The 19124-nt window shown below is 41.8% G+C and overlaps 1 protein-coding gene across 1 annotated transcript; it reads left to right on the top strand.

Moving 5' to 3' along the window:
• The first annotated feature begins 1539 nt into the window (after window positions 1-1539).
• atl3 (atlastin 3) lies at window positions 1540-18875 on the top strand. Its single transcript, XM_056294677.1, has 14 exons — window positions 1540-1613; window positions 2581-2800; window positions 6566-6700; window positions 7298-7402; window positions 7558-7608; window positions 8672-8728; window positions 9854-9946; window positions 10104-10242; window positions 10331-10458; window positions 10540-10596; window positions 10769-10840; window positions 11630-11821; window positions 12828-13067; window positions 16010-18875. Exons 2-14 carry the CDS (start codon window positions 2597-2599, stop codon window positions 16070-16072), a joined length of 1536 nt encoding a protein of 511 aa, XP_056150652.1. The 5' UTR covers window positions 1540-1613; window positions 2581-2596; the 3' UTR covers window positions 16073-18875.
• Window positions 18876-19124: the final 249 nt, after the last annotated feature.

Below are 19124 nucleotides of genomic sequence, written 5' to 3'. Positions count from 1 at the left end.
GTGCATCCTGGTGCCATCACTTCCCCGGGTAAAAGGCGCACACTTACACGGCCATCCATGTGATCTAAAAGAAACCAGGACTCATCAGACTAGGCGACCTTATTCCACGGCTCCAAGGTCCAGTTCCGACGCTTGCATGCCCATTGTATGTGCTTTCAATGGTGGATAGGGCTGATCATAGGCACTCTAACGCAGCCCCATACACAGCAGGGTGCAATGCACTATGTGTTGTGACACATTCCTCCCATAAACATAATTAAAGTTTCCTGTGATTTGTGCCATAGTAGACCTTCTGTCGGTTTGGACCAGACAGGATAGCTTTCGTTGCCCTCACGCATCAATGAGCCTTGGGCGCCCAACACCCTGTCGCCAGTTTGTGGTTTGTCCCTCCTCAGGCCACTGTTGGTAGGCACTCACTACTGCTGACTGGGAGCACCCCCACAAGCCTTGCCGTTTCAGAGATGCTCTGACCCAGTCATCTGGCCTTAACAATTTCACCCTTGTCAAAGTCAAGGTCTTTACTCCTGCCCATTTCCCCTGCATCAAACGCGTTGACTACGAGAATTCGCTTACCATCTGATCTACCCAGACCTTGACATGTTCCCTTGTTTGGAGATGATCGACGTTATTTGGTTCACCCGGGAGTGGTCATAATGTTTTGGCTCATCAGTGTAGACGGGGCAGCTATACATCTTGATATTAGGAGAGCGTGTTCTTTCCAAAATGTTATGAAAAACATAAAGGAAACAAAAGGCAACTTTGTCATTTGTTTTAAGTACTTGGTATTCTATTACTTGAACTCTGAGTTTGTTTTGTTTTTTTGGTGAAAGTGAAAACCTGAGACATTAACCAGGACTGTCATTATGCAAGCAAATTTGTGATCAATCATGACTTAACTGATTTAGGATTGAGTACCATTATAGAAATTCACTGCCATGTAAACTGCTCCCCAATTCAGGGAACATAGAATTTTATTTTTCAAATCTTTGTGAACTTTTAAGCTTGTATTTATGGAAGCTTTAATCTTGTTTTGTAATCTGTTAAGAATTCATTCATGGAACGATCTTGTGGAAATGGAAGAAACTGAAATGGATGTCTGACTTGTTTGATCACATCTTTGATCACTTTTTTTTTTACAGTAAACCCAATAATAAATCTCTAACGATTAGATCCAAGGTTTTCCCCATTTATTTAAAAAAAAAGCTGTGCGCGCACACACTGGAACATGAGATGGCGTAGTCTAAGCCTGCAATAAAACTGACCACAGTTTTTATTTAGACTGATCAAACAATTCTTGCCTTTTCTGATATCTTCAATCCGCTTAAGCATTCGACAATTCTCCTACATCGAGTCTTCTTGAAAGATCCGCATTCGTAATACATACTATTGTTAGGATGGGTTGCGTTAGGGCGTGTTTGGAAATTGTAGTTTATAATGGTCCGAAATCTCAAGCGGCATAGCACACAAAGACTACAATTCCCAGCAAAGGCGGATGTGTTCGAGTACCGTCGTGGAAAAAAGTTTTCATCTGTTTTCATGCCAGCAGTACCCTTTAGTCGTCTCCTCGACTCGTATGTCTCCGTGTCAAAGTTGTTTGTTTTAGGATACTGAAGGTAATATTGATTATATGGTGCTATGACCGTTTTTAGTCAACGATTAGCTCTGATAGCCTGTGCGTCCTGCTGGGTTGCATTGTCGATTTTCATCTTACTGCACGTTTTTCTCCAACCGCTAAAGCTAGCCAATGTCCTAGCTTTGTGCATTTTCTCACGAGCACGAAAGCTCATGTCGTTAAATAGATAAATTTAGATATCAAGAGAAAATACGCGTATCTTGTTGACCTTGCTGAATATCACAATCTTGTACGTTTTCCTCATTTTTGGGGTGCAAAATCAACTCAGAAATGGGCGATGGTGCATACATTTGTTATGAGAACGTAGCTCTTAACTTATTGATGCATACGTGGTGGTGTTAACTATTCAGTTACCTGTTGCTCAGGTTTGGCACTTTCAGTAGAGTTCATCCGTAATTTAACTTTAGATAACGCGTCATGATGGCCGTAGATAAGGTTTGTTCTAAAAGTTAAGCATCTCTGTCCAATACACTAACTGCAAAACGATGCATGGTATGTCACTTGTGGAACCTGTGAACAGCCACACCTCAGCTTACGTGATCATCACGCCCAAGTACCGCTGTTATTGGCTTTTAGTCAAAAGAGAAAATGGTTTGGCTGTTGGTATTTTACCATGATGAATTTTTGCCATAAAAGCCCCCCCCCCGTTTTACTCATCAAGGGAAGGGAACTGCTTTCCAAGACAGCAACAATGAGCACCATTGAAAAAGCTACAGGGAATCTCTGTGGTTGAGAGCATGCTAAGCCCAGAAGCTGCAGGTCATACAGTTCGACACCCGTGAGCGCACACCAGAGTCAGTTGTCTCAGGGCTAAACATTTTCTTTGATGAGCGTCTGTGGGCATGTCTGATTTCTCATCAGGCGCAATAACAAATGGTATTTATTATCACAGTTCTTAATCTCAGTGTGTGACTCTTTTTAAAGCATTTCATTTGTGATGTCTATAGGGACCAATATCTAATTATGGGGAGTGAGCCAGGCCCAATTCAAATTGTTACAGTGTGCAAGGAGGATCATTCCTTTGCTTTGGACACAGAGGCTTTGGGACGAGTTCTTCTGGCTCCCGAGGTTAGAGACAAGCGTGTGGTGGTGCTGTCAGTAGCTGGGGCCTTCCGGAAGGGGAAGAGCTTCTTGCTTGACTTTATGCTTCGTTACATGTATAGGAAGGTGAGTTGCACTGTGGTATTATTGCCATCACTGCCCACCCATCACACTCACAGCTCACAGACACACCATTGTTATATTTTTGAGCCTCCTATCCACTCATTCAGTAAGATCTAAGTCTAACAAGCTGAGTATGGCCTCTGGCTGACATGCTTTTATAATTGTTTTTATGTTAATGAGACAGTACTCTGGAAACCAGTTTCTCTGAATTGCTGCCTACATCTACATTTACTGGGTCAATTAACAGTTATTTAGAGGATAGAGTTATGCACAAGTCTTTTTTATTGATTATTTACAGTTAAAAAAAATTCTGTTACACGTACTAATAGGAAACATTTCAAATGCAAACTGTTATGCAGTGTTTCAAAGTGTAAGCTTCAAATATTGAATAGTATATATATTTTAGGTTATTTCATAATTCTAGATATTTACTTCATTAATCAGTTTTTGGGAGTGAATACCAAATTCAGTAATGGGAGTGATTATCAATACAGACGCGCTCAAATTTGTTTGTACCCCTCCACTACTACCAGTACTACTACTTTTGGCTCCCGTTAGGGGTTGCTACAGCGGATCATCCATTGCCATCTCTTCCTGTCCAAACCATGCAACATAGCTGGTCTCACTACCATCTTGTAAACCTTCCCTTTAACTCTTGCTAGTACCCTTCTGTCGCAAATCACGCCTGACACTCTTCTCCACCCACTCCACCCTGCCTGCACTCTTTTCTTCATCTCTCTTCCACACTCCCCGTTACTTTGAACAGTTGACCCCAAGTATTTAAACTCATCCACTTTCACCACCTCTACTCCTTGCATCCTCACCATTCCGCTGTCCTCTTCCTTGTTCACGCATATGTATTCTGTCTTGCTCCTACTGAGGCTCTCCTCAACCGGCTCTACTCTTGCTACAGTTCACGATGTCATCTGCGAATATCATAGTCCACAGAGACTCGTACCTGATCTCGTCCGTCAACCTGTCCATCACCATTGCAAACAAGAAAGGTCTCAGAGCCAATCCTTGATGTAATTCCACCTCCCTCTGGAACCCATCCTCCACTCCTACCGCACATCTCACCACTGTCACACTGCCGTCATACATGTCCTGCACCACTCTTACATACTTCTCTGCCACTTCCGACTTCCTCATACAGTACCACACCTCCTCTGTCTGCACCCTGTCATATGCTTTCTAAATCCTCAAAGGCACAATGTAATTCCTTCTGACCTTCTATACTTCTCCATCAACAAAGCAAACATATCTGTAGTGCTCTTTAGTGGCATGAAACCATACTAGTGCTCGCTAATCATCACCTCTCAACCGAACTTCTACTACCCTTTCCCATATCATCATGCTGTGGCTGATCAACTTTATATCTCTGTAGTTACTACAGCTCTGCACATCACCCTTATTCTTGGAAATTGATACCATTATGCTTCTTCTCCTCTCACTTTCCAAGATTGTGTTAAACAATCTAGTTAAAAACACCACTGCCATCTCTCCTAAACATCTCCATGCCTCTACAGGTATGCCATCTGGACCAACCGCCTTTCCACTCTCCAGCCTCTTCATAGCTGCCCTCACGTCCTCCTTGTTAATCCACCGCACTAATCCACTTCCCTGATTCACTATCCCCACATCATCCAACCTTCTGTCTCTAATTTTCTTCATTCATCAGCCCCTCAAAGTACTCCTTCCACCTTCTCAATACTCCTCGCTCATCAGCAGATTTCCATCTCTATCCTTCATTGCCTGCTGCACATCCTTCCCATCTCAGCCCCCAGTACATTGGGGTTGGTACCCCTCCACAAAAAACGAAGAATGCACAATTTTCCCTGAAATAACTTGAAACTGACAAGTAATTGTCATCCACCAGTGTTTATTCCATATTTCATCGAAATATTACTTTACAATATGTTGAAAAAAAAGGAAACAGTAAAATGAATAAAAATGGCATGGTCAAAAATGATGGGACCCTTAATCTAATATTTTGTTGCACGACCTTTAGAGGCAATCACTGCAATCAAACCTTTTCTGTAGTTCTCAATGAGACTTCTGCACCTGTTAAGAGGTATTTTGGCCCACTCTTCCTGAGCAAACTGCTGCAGCTGTCTCAGGTTTGGTGGGCGCTTTCTACAGACGGCAAGTTTCAGCTCTTTCCATAGATGTTTGATAGGAATCAGATTGGGACTCAGAAGGCTGCTTCAGAATAGTCTGTTTTGTTTTTATCCATTCTTGAGTGCTTTTAGCTGCGTGTTTTGGGTCACTGTCCTGTTGGAAAACCCTTGACCTGTGACTGAGACAGAGCTTTCTGACACTGGGCAGTATCTTTTGCTCCAGAATGCCTCAAGATTTCATTGTGCCCTGCACAGATTCAAGGCAACCTGTGCCAGACGCAGCTAAGCAGCCCCAAGACATAAACGAGCTTCCTCCATGTTTCACTTTTCGTCTGTGAACATAGAGCTGATGTGACTTGCCAAAAAGCGCCAGTTTTGACCCATCTGTCCAAAGGACATTCTCCCAGAAGGAGTGTGGCTTGTCAAATATGCATTTTAGCAAATTCCAGTCTGCTTTTTTTTTTTAATGTTTTTCTTTCAAAAGTGGAGTCCTCCTGGGTCTTCTTCCATGGAGCCCACTTTCACTCAAAAAGCAACGGAAGGTGCCATCTGAAACTGATGTACCTTTACCTTGGAGTTCAGCTTGTATCTCTTTGGCAGTTCTCCTTGGTTCTTTTTCTACCATTCACACTATCCTTCAGTTCAATCTGGGGTCGATTTTCTTCTTGCGGCCGCCCCCAGAGAGGTTGACTACAGTTTCATGGAGCTTAAACTTCTTAATGATATTTTCAACTGTTGTGACAGGAACATCAAGCTGCTTGGAGATGATCTTGTAGCCTTTATCTTTACCATGCTTGTCTATTATTCTCTTTCTGATCTCCTCAGACAACTCTCTCTTTGCTTTTTCTGGTCCTTGTTCAGTGTGGTGCACACGATGATACCAAACGGCACAGTGACAACTTTGCTCCATTTAAATAGGCTGAATGACTGATTACCAGATTGGAGACATGTGATACTAATTAAAGAAACTAATTCGTTTGAAATATCACTGTAATGTGATTATTTATTATCTTTTCTAAACTGTTCCAACAAATGTGTCCAGGCCATTTTAGAATATCTTTGTAGAATAAGCAATAGTTCATCTCTTTTCACAGCTTCTTTGCTTTGTTCTATGACATACCAAAGACATGCAAGTATTAATGACAAAATAGCTTCAAACTTCATCACTTTTCAGGGGGAATGAAGCATTATTTCACTGAGGTGTATGGGTACTAACAAATTTGAGCATGTCTGTATATATGGTACGCATTAGAATGGGTAGCTGGAGACACTCTACTTCCCTTATCTTATGACAGCTGTGAAAAATATCTGTAACATCAGACAATAAGCTGCCATCGCTGGCTTTGACAGTGTCTTGAAGTCACTTGATACGTTTATGTGACAAAATCCCCATGTGCTAAAATGTTTTGGAGAGCTGTGTTGTGCCTTCAGTCACATGGTACACACAAACCACAATAACCACATCTGTAGTCAATACACAGATTTTTCAAGTCGGGAGTGCAGGTTCAGAATGTGATTGTCGCTCATTGTTAACTGAACTGTATATGAAGTTAACAGTGTTAAGCTCTCCAATTAGGAATGACAGCCATATTTACCTGCAGTGTGTACATGTACTGGATTCTGTTAAAAACTCTAGTTTCCTTTTCCTCAGGATAATGAGGACTGGCTGGGTAAGGAGGATGAGCCCTTGACCGGATTTTCATGGAGAGGTGGCTCAGAACCAGAGACAACAGGCATCCAGCTGTGGAGTGAGGTTTTCCTTGTTCGCAAGAGTGATGGAGAACAGGTATTCAGCACATGCAACTTACTATTTTTTTTTAGCGGAGATGGGTCATATCAATGATATTAGTACAGCTCTTGGAAAATAATCATTATCTCATAAATAATTTTTAATTTGTCAGATGGTATTTTTGCCACCTAACCTGTCATCTCCATTCTGTTACAGGATGAAATTATGTTTAATTTACATCTCCAGGTCTAGACTGAATTACCTTCCCATAAATGAGTACACGCCCTCATTTGTTAGTCATTTGCATGTTGGAGTGCGTCACTCCGAAGAGAGACAGGCTTGACTCTGATAGTGTAGGTGTGGTTAGGAATAAGTGGGTTAAAGACAGTGATTCAGAGCCACATCTTCCACTCCACATGCAGTCATGTGCTCTGAAAATTTTCATACACTTACCTCTCCACAGGTTAACATGCATCCTATACTTGTCCAAACTTACCCATGCGATGCAGATCACTTTATGTAGTATGAAATAATTAGAAATGATAATGACAGCTATGGGCAAACGTTAAAGAGAAATCAGCACATTCCCCTCTAACCAAATCAACTATTTTACATAGCCATCGTTTTGTATAATTTATTTCTGTGGTTCTATAGGTGGCTGTAGTCCTGATGGACACTCAGGGAGCCTTTGATAACCAGTCCACTGTGAAAGACTGTGCCACCATCTTTGCCCTGAGCACCATGACCAGCTCTATACAGGTTGTTGATCTCCTTTACTGTCTTCAGTGATTGAATCATTTTCTGCTGTGATCGTTTGGCATTTATTGAAGTGTTTTAAGAGTTATACAGTTCCTTGTTGAACAACGTCTGACAAGCAACTCCAGTATCCATGGTTAATACTTGCTGTCTTGTAGATCTACAATCTTTCCCAGAACATACAAGAGGATGATCTGCAGCAGCTGCAGGTTTGTCTATGTAGATAAACATAATGCCACAAATATTTTTTATATCAGGATGGTTTCAGACAGATTTTTCTAGCTTTAAATAAGGGGCCTTCAGCAAACGTGTTTCATTAATATAAAATCACCATATTCTTGAAACCTTTAAAGGTTGTATATACAACATTCAGCCCCACTAGATGTCGCACTAGAGCACCAGCATCTCAGACCAAATCAAATTTTTAGCCGAAAAACGTGGTTTCTTCGGTGGAGAAAGACCGGTCTCAGGTGAACGCTTCGAAGTACACTCTGCCATCTCACTTTTCCAATGCTTTGTGGGAGGTCACTCCCTTAGTCTCTTTGTAAACTGGGGAGAGCCAACATTTTCAAAGTGAGGGACTCACATGCAGGCAGCACGGTGGCGCAGTGGTTAGCGCGGTCGCCTCACAGCAAGAATGTCCTGGGTTCAAGCCCCGGGGTAGTCCAACCTCGGTGGGTCATCCCGGGTCGTCCTCTGTGTGGAGTTTGCGTGTTCTCCCTGTGTCTGTGTGGGTTTCCTCCGGGGGCTCCAGTTTCCTCCCACAGTCCAAAGACATGTAAGTCAGATGAATTGGCCATACGAAATTGTCCCAATGAATGTGTGCCAGTGCATGTGTGAGTGGGTGGGCCCTGTAATGGCCTGGCGGCCTGTCCAGGGTGTCTCCCTGCCTGCTGCCCAATGACTGCTGGAATAGGCTCCAGCATCCCTGCGACCCTGAGAGCAGGATAAGCGGTTTAGATAATGGATGGATGGCTGAGTGGGACTCACATGCACTATCATGCACACCCAGCCAGACCGGCTTCCAAAACAAAGAACAGAGAAGCTCGGATTACAACACACAGGGAGTGTGACTTCATTCTCTGCTCAGGACACCATTACTCCACTATATCTTTACATAGCAAATAGTTGTTTGCCGCTATATGTTCTAAATATCATATAGAACCTTTAAGGACTGATGTTTACAATTGTTGCTCAATATGGCAAAAGCTGTCTATTTTTTTAACTTATTTTTATGTAACGCTTATCTGTATACACCCCCCCCCCCTTCAGCTGTTTACAGAGTATGGTCGCCTTGCCATGGATGAAATCTTTCTGAAGCCCTTTCAGGTAAATTAACCTCAAGAATTTTTCTCATGGTGCTCAGTGGGCATGTCCATGTCATATGTTATACTACGGCCCCAATCATGGTGGTCATCAGAGGTCAAATGCAGGCCAGTTATTCAGAGCAGACTCTATCTATGCACTATCAAACTCTTATGTTGCACAGCACTTGAAAAAAATCCTTTATTTCAAACCATAATAAATGTCTTTACTGAGCACTATCTATTCAATGAAAGGAGCAAAAGGCTAAAAACTATTCATCTTAACACCTTTGCTGCAAATTGTCACTCACAACCAATAAGCATAAGTAAGTAGGGTTGGGCATCGAGAACCGGTTCTAACTTAGAACCGGTTCCAAAATTTCAATTCCAATAGAATGATTAAGAAATTTTGATTTTGATTCTGCTTATCAGTTCCTAAGCAAATTTCACTCACGCTAGTTTCAGTTTCAGTACCAGGAGTTGGCTATTCATCTGTGCGGCTGTACCTATAGTCATGCAAGTTGAATGCATGCATGTCTTCCTATCTCCTAAGCTACACACTGGTACTCTTTCTGGACTGGATGATGCTGCGCAAAGCAATACATTTTGTTTTTGTTTTGTGGGAAGATCAAGAAGCATACGAGTCGGTGTAGAGCCGTGAGCCATCATGGACCGCAGAGAGCACTCAAAAGCTTGGCTTCATTTTGTTCGAAAAAATTACGGGTCGGTACAATGCAGCACTTGTGCCAAGCTTATTTCATGCGAGGGAGGATGCACCACTAACATGACAAAACACCTTTGCCAGCATGGTATATAAATCAACAAGTGTACCGTGTTTGACGTATTGTGCTGGTCTCCCTCACCGTCACATGCCTTGTCCTCCTCAGTCAGAATTGTTAAAATCCAAACAATACCCAACCCTATTCAGTAGCCTAACATTTCTGTATTCTAATAGAAATTAATTAGAAACTGATCAACTAGGGAGTCAGAGATTAGAATTCATCTATTTGTACTTGAATATTATGTTTATTTTTATTATGATCTGTATATTTTCAAAAACATGTTGTAATATCAAACAAGATTTTTTTAAATATTTATAAGGATGATATTCATCTGTGCCACTTCATTTATTAGCCTCTTCTCTCTACAGTCTCTGATGTTCCTGATCAGGGATTGGAGCTTTCCTTATGAATACAGCTATGGCTTGAAAGGAGGCAGTGCATTTCTGGAAAAACGTTTACAGGTGACATTTCTTTATTAGTGGTAAGGAAGGTTTAGGGCCACAAATTGCTAGAATTGTTTTTGTAGTTATAATTCATGACTTTTTTTTATATAGAATTTGTTGTCTCTTTTATTTCTGAGGCTTTGAAATTTACATTTACCACCGTGTTGTTTTGAAGGTTAAGGAGTCCCAACATGAGGAGCTGCAGACGGTGAGGGAGCACATCCATTCTTGCTTCGCCAACATCTCCTGTTTCCTGTTGCCTCATCCTGGATTGAAGGTCGCCACCAGCCCTGCTTTCCAGGGACAACTGAGTGGTACAGCCGCGTCCTGTTTTACCCTCTTGCAGAACATAGTTTGTTGAAATGCGTCACATGCTGAGTGTTACTACACTTAACTTGTCAGATGTGGCACCAGAGTTCAAAGAGGAGCTGCGGAACCTCATCACAACTCTCTTGCACTCGGACAGACTGGCTGAGAAAGAAATCAATGGCAACATAGTCACTTGCCGGGGCTTGCTCGAGTTCTTCAAGGTAACATCCTTTCCATTCCAGTGTTCTTACTTAATTTAAAGCTGGATGTCGTATCTGACATCTTAATTTTTGTGCTGACAGGCGTACATCAAGATTTACCAGGGAGAAGACTTGCCACACCCAAAGTCCATGCTTCTGGTATATTCACAATTAATACAATTTTTTACCTACCACGCGTTATCAATGGATGTTTTCGTTGTCCCCCCGCCCCCCCTGTTGCTATTCCATGAAAGTTGAAGATGTATATAGCAGTATATTGTTTTCTTGTCAACTATAAACGTTTCAGCTATGATCTGTATTCTTTTACAAGGCGACAGCAGAGGCCAATAATCTTGCAGCAGTGGCAGCGGCTAAAGACCAATATTACAAGAACATGGAGAAGGTAGGTTCATGATTGTGGAAATGAGAGCCTATGGAAAGAGGTTCACTTACATATTGCTGACAATAAATTAACAATGCCTTCCCTTTCAAGTTGGCCCACACTAAAGGCTTCTTTCCATTTGCAAAGGTTTTACTTTACAAAAGTCTGTCCATGCAACACTGCTTTTGTAAAGCAGTGGCATAATGAGATAAGGTGTGTGTGTACGAGGCCTTTCTCCAACTCAGGGTCAAATTTATCCGTCACTTCTTTTTAAAAAAAAATTTTTTTACATGTTTACACAGTATTGTCTGGGCTTGAGTATGAAACATTGCACTGAATTATTAATTTCAGAGATTGCAGGTGATGTGGTCAATCAGTGATACTTAATCATTTGCATCTCTGTCTGGCTGAAGGTGTCCTGAATATAATGGGTTGTAATGAAAACACACACACACACATGGCTGTCAATGGCACATGACTGAGAACTACTGTAATAGCGTAACATTTTCATTGATACATATGTAGAGGACATGATACGTGCTTGATGCTTGACCTGCATTAAAAATTATCGATAGTCAATTGCTGTAAAATATTAAGCTTAGGATAGGCTCCAGCATTCCCACGACCCGAATTTGGGTAAGTGGCTTGGATAATGGATGGATGGATGTTCAATGGAAGTATATATACCTTTTAAAAGCAGCGGTTACAGCTCTAGTTACTTTGAAATGTGACTAAGATAAATGGAAATCGCACAACTGACATTCTCTTTAACATTTGCTTTTCTCTGATCTAACCCTGATATCATCCAAGGTTTGCGGTGGAGACCTTCCGTATGTTGCTCCTGACTCCCTAGAGGAGAAACACCACTTTTTCTTTAGAGAGTCTCTTTATTCCTTTTCGTCCACCAAGAAGATGGGTGGACAGGAGTTTTGTGATCGTTACCAAGAGCAGCTGGAAACGGAGCTGTGCGAAATGTGGGAATCATTCAGCAAGCACAATGAGGTAAGCCACTGTTACACAAAACATCCTCGTACGGGGCATCCGCATGGTGTTGCAGTCTATTCCGTTGCCTACCAACATGGGGATCAGCGGTTCGAATCCCTGTGTTACCTCTGGCTTGGTCGGGCGTCCCTACAGACGCAATTGGCCGTGTCTGCGGGTGGGAAGCTGGATGTGGGTATGTGTTCTGGTCACTGCACTAGCGTCTCCTGTGGTCGGTCGGGGCGCCTGTTCGGGGGGAGGGGGAACTGGGGGAACAGCGTGATCCTCCCACGTGCTACGGACCTCTGGCGAAACTCCTCACTGTCAGGTGAAAGTAAGTGGCTGGTGACTCCACATGTATTGGAGGAAGCATGTTGTAGTCTGCAGCCCTCCCCGTGTCGGCAGAGGGGGTGGAGCAGAGATCTGGGACAGCTTGGAAGAATGGGGTAATTGGCCAGATACAATTTGGGAGAAAAAGGGGGGGGGGGTCCAAAAAAAGGCCTCGTAGTTGTGATACAGATGAGTTCATTAGGACGTCCATGTGGAATTCTTTCAGTTTAGTGAAAGCAAAAGTGGAATCTCTTTGTTATATCTGCTGTAATCATGTAGATCAGGATTTGAATTATACTGAAATTTGGCACTTTTTCATTTACATGCCACATCTGTGCTATACACGAGCAATAGAACTGAACGGGACCCTAGTCTGTAATATATGTCATCAGTAGGCCACGGGTCACAACATGAATGCTTGTCTATTACACACCGAAAACATTTTCCATGTGTGAAGCATCATTCCTCAGAATAACAGAAGCCAATGCAAATCAAGACCATTTAAAAACTTATGCAAAAAGTGCCCCTCTTGAATTCGCCTTGGGCACTTCTAGGGGGGATGATAATAATTCAAACCCTGATGCAAAACTGTTGAGTTCTACACAAAGTCTCTTTTTTATTTGTTTGTTTGACTGTTTTTCAGGGAAAATTTTGAAAATGTTCCTGACATTTTTACTTTCTTATTTTCTTGTCTAAGTCAAAGAATGTCTTCAGTGCGTTCCGAACACCTGCGGTGCTGTTTGTCCTCGTGTGCATCCTGTATGTGCTGTCGGGCCTGTTGCTCTTCATCGGCCTATACACCGTTGCTTTCGCATGTGACTGTGCCTTGGGTCTCGCCATGATCGCCATGTTGACTTGGGCCTTCATCCGCTACTCGGGTCGATACCGAAATGTGGGAGGAGCCATTGACCAAGCTGCAGGTGTCCTCCTGGAGCAGGTGAGAATACCGGAGCAGAAATTGGTTTGTGTGTTTTCATATGAGACACAGAGAGTACTCAGTTATGAAATTATAGCACCGGCAGTTAGATTTTAATGTAATTTAGATTTTGCGAGGATTTTCATACGCGCTACCTGGGGAAAAACATCGAATCACCTGACTCACCACTTCACAATTCTCCTGTTTGGTTCATAATTAAATAACTTGAATGTGCTGCTCATTGCTTTTAAAACATAGATTTGTGCCCCGGTTGTGTTTCTGATATCTTCTGAGCCTGAGCACAGACTCTGCCATGGGGAAGGACCTTCCATTGTATTCCTGCATCTAGACTTTAGAGAAAAGGTGACAGGACAGGGTTGTACCGGCCATTTGTAAATTTGTCACCAAGTTTGTGTGCAAGGTCATTACGAAGTTTTTGGTATTAAGTTATAAACTAGCAACTCAGTTCACCGTTCATGTCCACATCATCATATAAATCCAAGGGGATGCAGCCTGTTGTGTAATGCATCCCTTCCCCAACAATGACTATTTCCCTGTTTTCAAATATTAGCTCCAGAAGGTCAAAGCCAGCCATTGTTATGCTTGTTGTTGTTTAAATTAGGTCAGTTTGTGTTACTGCTAATTTTTTGTTAAGACGTTATAATTCTCCATTATTTAACTCCTTTAGCGACAACATCTCCTGGTTGTTATATAACTAGTAGAAGTGGCGCAACCCGTTTTTATTTAGTGTAGTGTAAATTCTGACTTAGTAAATTACCTACATGACAATCATACACAGGAGGGACGTATACACAACTGGTGCAGCCGGCCCAAGGCCTTCACTATCAGGGCATCTGCTTTGGAGTGCCCTGCTTCTGAAGCACAAGGTGGCAAAATCATCATCATCATCATCTTCTAACTCATATTTAAAAATATATTTCTACACACACACTTTATTTGTGATGAGGATTTTAAGTTGTTGTTTGGTTTTGAAGCCAGCCGCTTCTTTTCTCGTGTACTTTTTTTTTTGAGGGATTTTTTTTTTAACTTTGGGAATATCTTAAAAATAAATGTAACGCATGGCTTGGGTGTAGCTACAAGGCCACTAGAGGGCTCAAAAGAGGCAGGTGACATAGGAGGATGGAGGAATTATGATGTCCAAATTAAACAACCCCACCATTTTCCAGTGTAGGCTGTATTTTTTTTTTAGAAAATGCCATATGTATTTCTCCCAGGTGAATTAAATCTTCACCTCTCATGAAACGTTTTCAGAAATTGCATTTCATAGAAAAGCAGTTCAGTGGCAAAAAAAAACCCCTCTTAAACGCTTGCCTTAATTTTATTTTCTATCCTGGTACATATATATAATCAACACGGATACAGTAAAAAAGTTTTAATGCAGTAAAAATCCGTGTTGATATTCTGTATCTGTGTTGATATTCCGCTCCTCAGTAATTGAGCACTTACAATACCATTGACAGTTTAAAAAAAAACGCTATATATATACATATATATACATATATACATTATGTGAACATTCTGTGGTTAGAAAATAATGTTAAGGCTGTAGGACTCTGACTTTTGCACTTCTTACTATTGGTTGCTTTTTGTGAGTTGCTTACTCTTGGTAATATGGCAGGGTAAGCATATTCTATTGCATTAATTGGGAGTCAACTAAACTAAGAACATTAACTGGCTGCCTGAAAAGGTTTTTTGCTGTGCAGTGCAGGTTTTCCTTGAGAGGTTGTAGTAATCCTGTTTGCAGCAAGGAGTAATCTCTGAATCAACAAGATTCTGATTTCCAATTTTTTTTTTCTACAAGTAGTTCTTCTTAAGATTAAGCTTCATTTGGTCAGCAAACATCCATATGGAGATGCCAGGCCGTCCTGCAAGCATTCCACATGTGCATGTGTATTCGTCCGGCTTATGAATCAGCCAGTTTTGTTTATATTTGGCCTATAATTTAACCCACTGGATAGAATAGCATGACTCAAGGGTTTGGGTCGATATGGCGTTCTTGGTTAGGTAATTCCTGTCCAAATCAGAAATGATCAATGATTTAGGGCGTCTGGGTAGCATAGCAGTCTATTCTGTTGCCTACCAACACAGGAATCGCCAGTTCGAATCCCCGTGTTACCTCAAGCTTGGTCGGGCATTCCTACAGACACAATTGGCCGTGTCTGCGGGTGGAAAGCCGGATGTGGGTATGTGTCCTGGTCGCTGCACTAGCGCCTCCTCTGGATGGTCGGGGTGCCTGTTCAGTGGGGAGGGGAACTGGGGGGAATAGCATGATCATCCTCCCACGCGCTATGTCCCCCTGGTGAAACTTCTCACTGTCAGGTGAAAAGAAGCGGCTGCCAACTCCACACGTATCAGAGGAGACATGTGGTAGTCTGCAGCCCTCCCCGCATCGGCATAGGAGGTGGAGCAGCGCCCGTAACAGCTCGGAAGAGTGGGCTAATGGGATGGGTACAATTGGGGAGAAAAGGGGGGAAAATTACCCCCCAAAAAAAAAAAAAAAATTGATTTAATCTGTAAGTGATCATTAATTTACAAAGGTCATTGTTATCACACAGCCAAAGATATTGGAACTCTATACCAAAGACTAGTCAACAAATTGCAGATTTATCTGGTATGCTGGGTGATGACGAGATCAAACTGCTTCATACAAGAAAGTATGGCTGTTGAAGTATAAAATTCACACAAGTAGGCAGTTTTAATTAGCCAGGGCGGACAAAAATAAAAATGAGCAATAAATGGAGCTGAATCCAGACAAAGTTGCTCAGGTACAACATAATAATATGACATCTTATCACAGTTCAAAATGAGAGTAAGTGAGCTATGACCCATGCATGCCCAGGTCAGTAACCATTGCAGAGGAGAATTTCAAGGTGTGTAACAGACAATGCTACTAATGATTGTTTGCAGTTAAATGAACACCCTCTCATCTTGTGTTTCTGCAGGCAACTGTGGTGTTGAACAAGTCCAGAGGGTTCAGCACTCCTGAGCAGAAGAAATCCAGTTAGAGGACTCCTGAGCCTTCATAATCTTGATTCAGTGCAAACGACGTAACATGAGCACACACTCAGCACTAAAGCCTTATCACGCCTCACTTGGAATAGACATGCAACGAAACAGCACGACATTTGAACAGGGTAAACATATGTACCAGCATCTCCATAGAATCTAAAATATTTTGTCTATAACAAACTTACTTTTTTTTAAGCTAGCAGCTGTTTTTCACAGTTTTGTTATCTTAATCTGACATGACTATACTTGTATGTCTTTACCATCGGTCTTAATAGAAAACCCATTTTTGTTTACATAGAAATATATAAGTAAAAATGTTTATTTTGAAACTTTGAAGGAATGCATCATATTCCGTTATTAAGGACCGTTTTTAAGTCAGGGTTAGTCGGGTTGTTTCTCGATCGTACAGAGCTTCAGCAGAATACTTATAGAAATAACTATAATATGTAGTCTTTATTGCATATGCATTATATGTCTTTACTTTATGGTTACATTTTTAGCACTTTGTGGCCTTAAATACATTCCATTCGATATTGTGTTTTGCAGCAAGTGTTTGATATTGACTAGCATTTTATAAAGCGAGGATGAATGGCACTTTTCTATACAACACATGATCTCTTCACCTGTCTTATTTACGAAGCCACATTTTGTGGGAACGCAGATGATGTTGCATTATTGTTGTGAATTCCAGATGCTTGGCTGCTTAATAGCTGGTAGAAATATGTTAAAGTTTCTATATTTTGTTGATCCGAGCTGTAGTCCTGGATAATTATTAAGTAAGAGTGTGTCTTCTGTTTTAAAATCTGCAAGTTCCAAAGATCGGACTAGCCAGCCAAAGACGAAGCTGTATATAGAGAGGATTTTGATAGCTATGACGTCACGTATATTTTGCCTTGTACCTTTCCACTTTGAAAATCAAATGTAAAAAATACAGCCAGTAGGGGGCGTCCGGGTAGCGTAGTGGTATATTCTGTTGCCTACCGACATGGGGCTCGCCGGATCAAATCCCTGTGTTACCTCCGGCTTGGTCGGGCGTCCCTACAGACACAATTGGCCGTGTCTGCCGGTGGGAAGCCGGATGTGGGTATGTGTCCTGGTTGCTGCACTAGCGCCTCCTCTGGTTGGTCGGGACGCCTGTTCAGGGGGGAGGGGGAACTGGGGGGAATAGCGTGATTCTCCCACGCGCTATGTTCCCCTGGCAAAACTCCTCACTGTCAGGTGAAAAGAAGCAGCTGGCGACTCCACATGTATCGAAGGAGGCATGTGGTAGTCTGCAGCCCTCCCGGATCAGCAGAGGGGGTGGAGCAGTGACCAGGACGGCTCGGAAGAGCGGGGTAATTGGCCGGGTACAATTGGGGAGAAAGGGGGGGTAAAAAAAGAAAATGCAGCCAGTCTACTTTTAGTGTTTTCATTCTTATCAAATGTTAAAAAAATGTACTTGTAGTGTTGCATTCTTAAACCCAAAGCGGGATTTCTTTATTTTTCTTTATCGTTGAAACATCACAAGTGATATAAATACCCCAAACAATGAACCGTCAGATTAAAACTGATATAGAGACATGAATTTTGTTGAAATTGCGCAGCAAATCATGACAAGTTTCTGTGGTACCCCCCCCCCCCCTTTTATGTGCGGACAGCCATGTTTATGGTGCCATAAGAATGAAGGCTGATTTAAAATCATCAAAGTAGATGCGTCGGCAAAAATATTAACATGCAATGATTTTTGGGAAGTTTTCACTGTAGAAACATTTGTATCATTATCTTACTGAGAAGGACTCTTCCAAGCTAATACCAACAGTTGGTTGCTTTTCAGTATATCCCAGAAGAGAATGATCTGTGGACTGCATCCTGATCTAAATTACTCTTAATGCTGTATACACCTCATGAATTGCCAATTGACCGTTTGTGAGAGGAATTTCAGCCATAGAAGGCCGGGTTTCAATTTGTCTGTTATTAATTATTCTTCACTTCACACAATGGTTTTTATGTTTGTGTTCCTAAAAAGGCATCCGAAACAAATCTATGCCTTTTCAGCATGTGCAGAATAAATCTGACGAAGTGACGGTAAAACAAGACAAGAACATTTCAATCCAAAGCCTCAAAACTTTGCTGCCTTGCAGGGCTAAGTCTGGCTAGTGGGCCTCCAGACCATGTTTGAATTATTTTCTGCCCCCGGAATAAAGGACACCCGTTATTTTCAACCATGCCAAAGTGAGCAAATCCTCTTTGCACATTTTTCAATGTGAACAGAATCGTGGAAAAATATGAGATCGGAGAAGTTGAACTGAAACAAATATCTGGAATGTGAAAATGTTGCGGTGTTTAACATTCCTGAAATAAAGATTTTGGTCATGTTTGTATTGCAGGCTTCTCAGTTATTGGATGTAAACTATTTTGCATAACATTACAAATGATTGTGATGTCGATTTAGCTGAATGCACATTTTTAAGAAGTGTTCACCTATGTAAATGCCATCAGTGGAAAATTGTGTCATATCCTCATCAGTTTACAGGGACTTAATGTGGATACAGTTGGGGGGAAAAAGATGCCCTCAAAAATGTACATTCACGACTGAGCTTCATGTTGCACAATGCATTTCTGTATTCCTTCCCAAATAAAAAAAATATATTTATAGATGTTTTAAAGCATTAGCATTGCACTCTTCCTTCTTGTTTTTATTTTGACATATAACACAGTCCAAGTAAAACATACATGAAGTAATACTGCTTTGGTCTTTTTTCTTTTCTTTTTTTTTGTAAGCACACAGTGGCCTTGATTTGTGTGATGATTAAACGTCATGAGGAAAAAATGGTTTATGTCTGCGGTGATTAAATCTTGAAACCCCCACCAGGCTGATGGGTTACACAGGCAACACACAGGTGGATGCACCTGTCTGACACACAGCTGCCTAAGTGCTTTGTGGCCAGAGCAGCAATGAGACAGTCATTCCCTGCAATGAGGAGCATCAGCACCCATCTGGCTGAGCAGATAAACCAGTGTCAGACAGATGAGCCTCCTTCCTCCCGTCTTACTTTCACTGGCTGCTTA

This window comes from Lampris incognitus, chromosome 1 (assembly GCF_029633865.1).
Source record: "Lampris incognitus isolate fLamInc1 chromosome 1, fLamInc1.hap2, whole genome shotgun sequence".
In the NCBI taxonomy this organism is placed as follows: Eukaryota; Metazoa; Chordata; class Actinopteri; order Lampriformes; family Lampridae; genus Lampris; species Lampris incognitus.
Note: the sequence above shows the minus strand (reverse complement) of the source record. Positions and strands in the feature narration are given on the sequence as shown.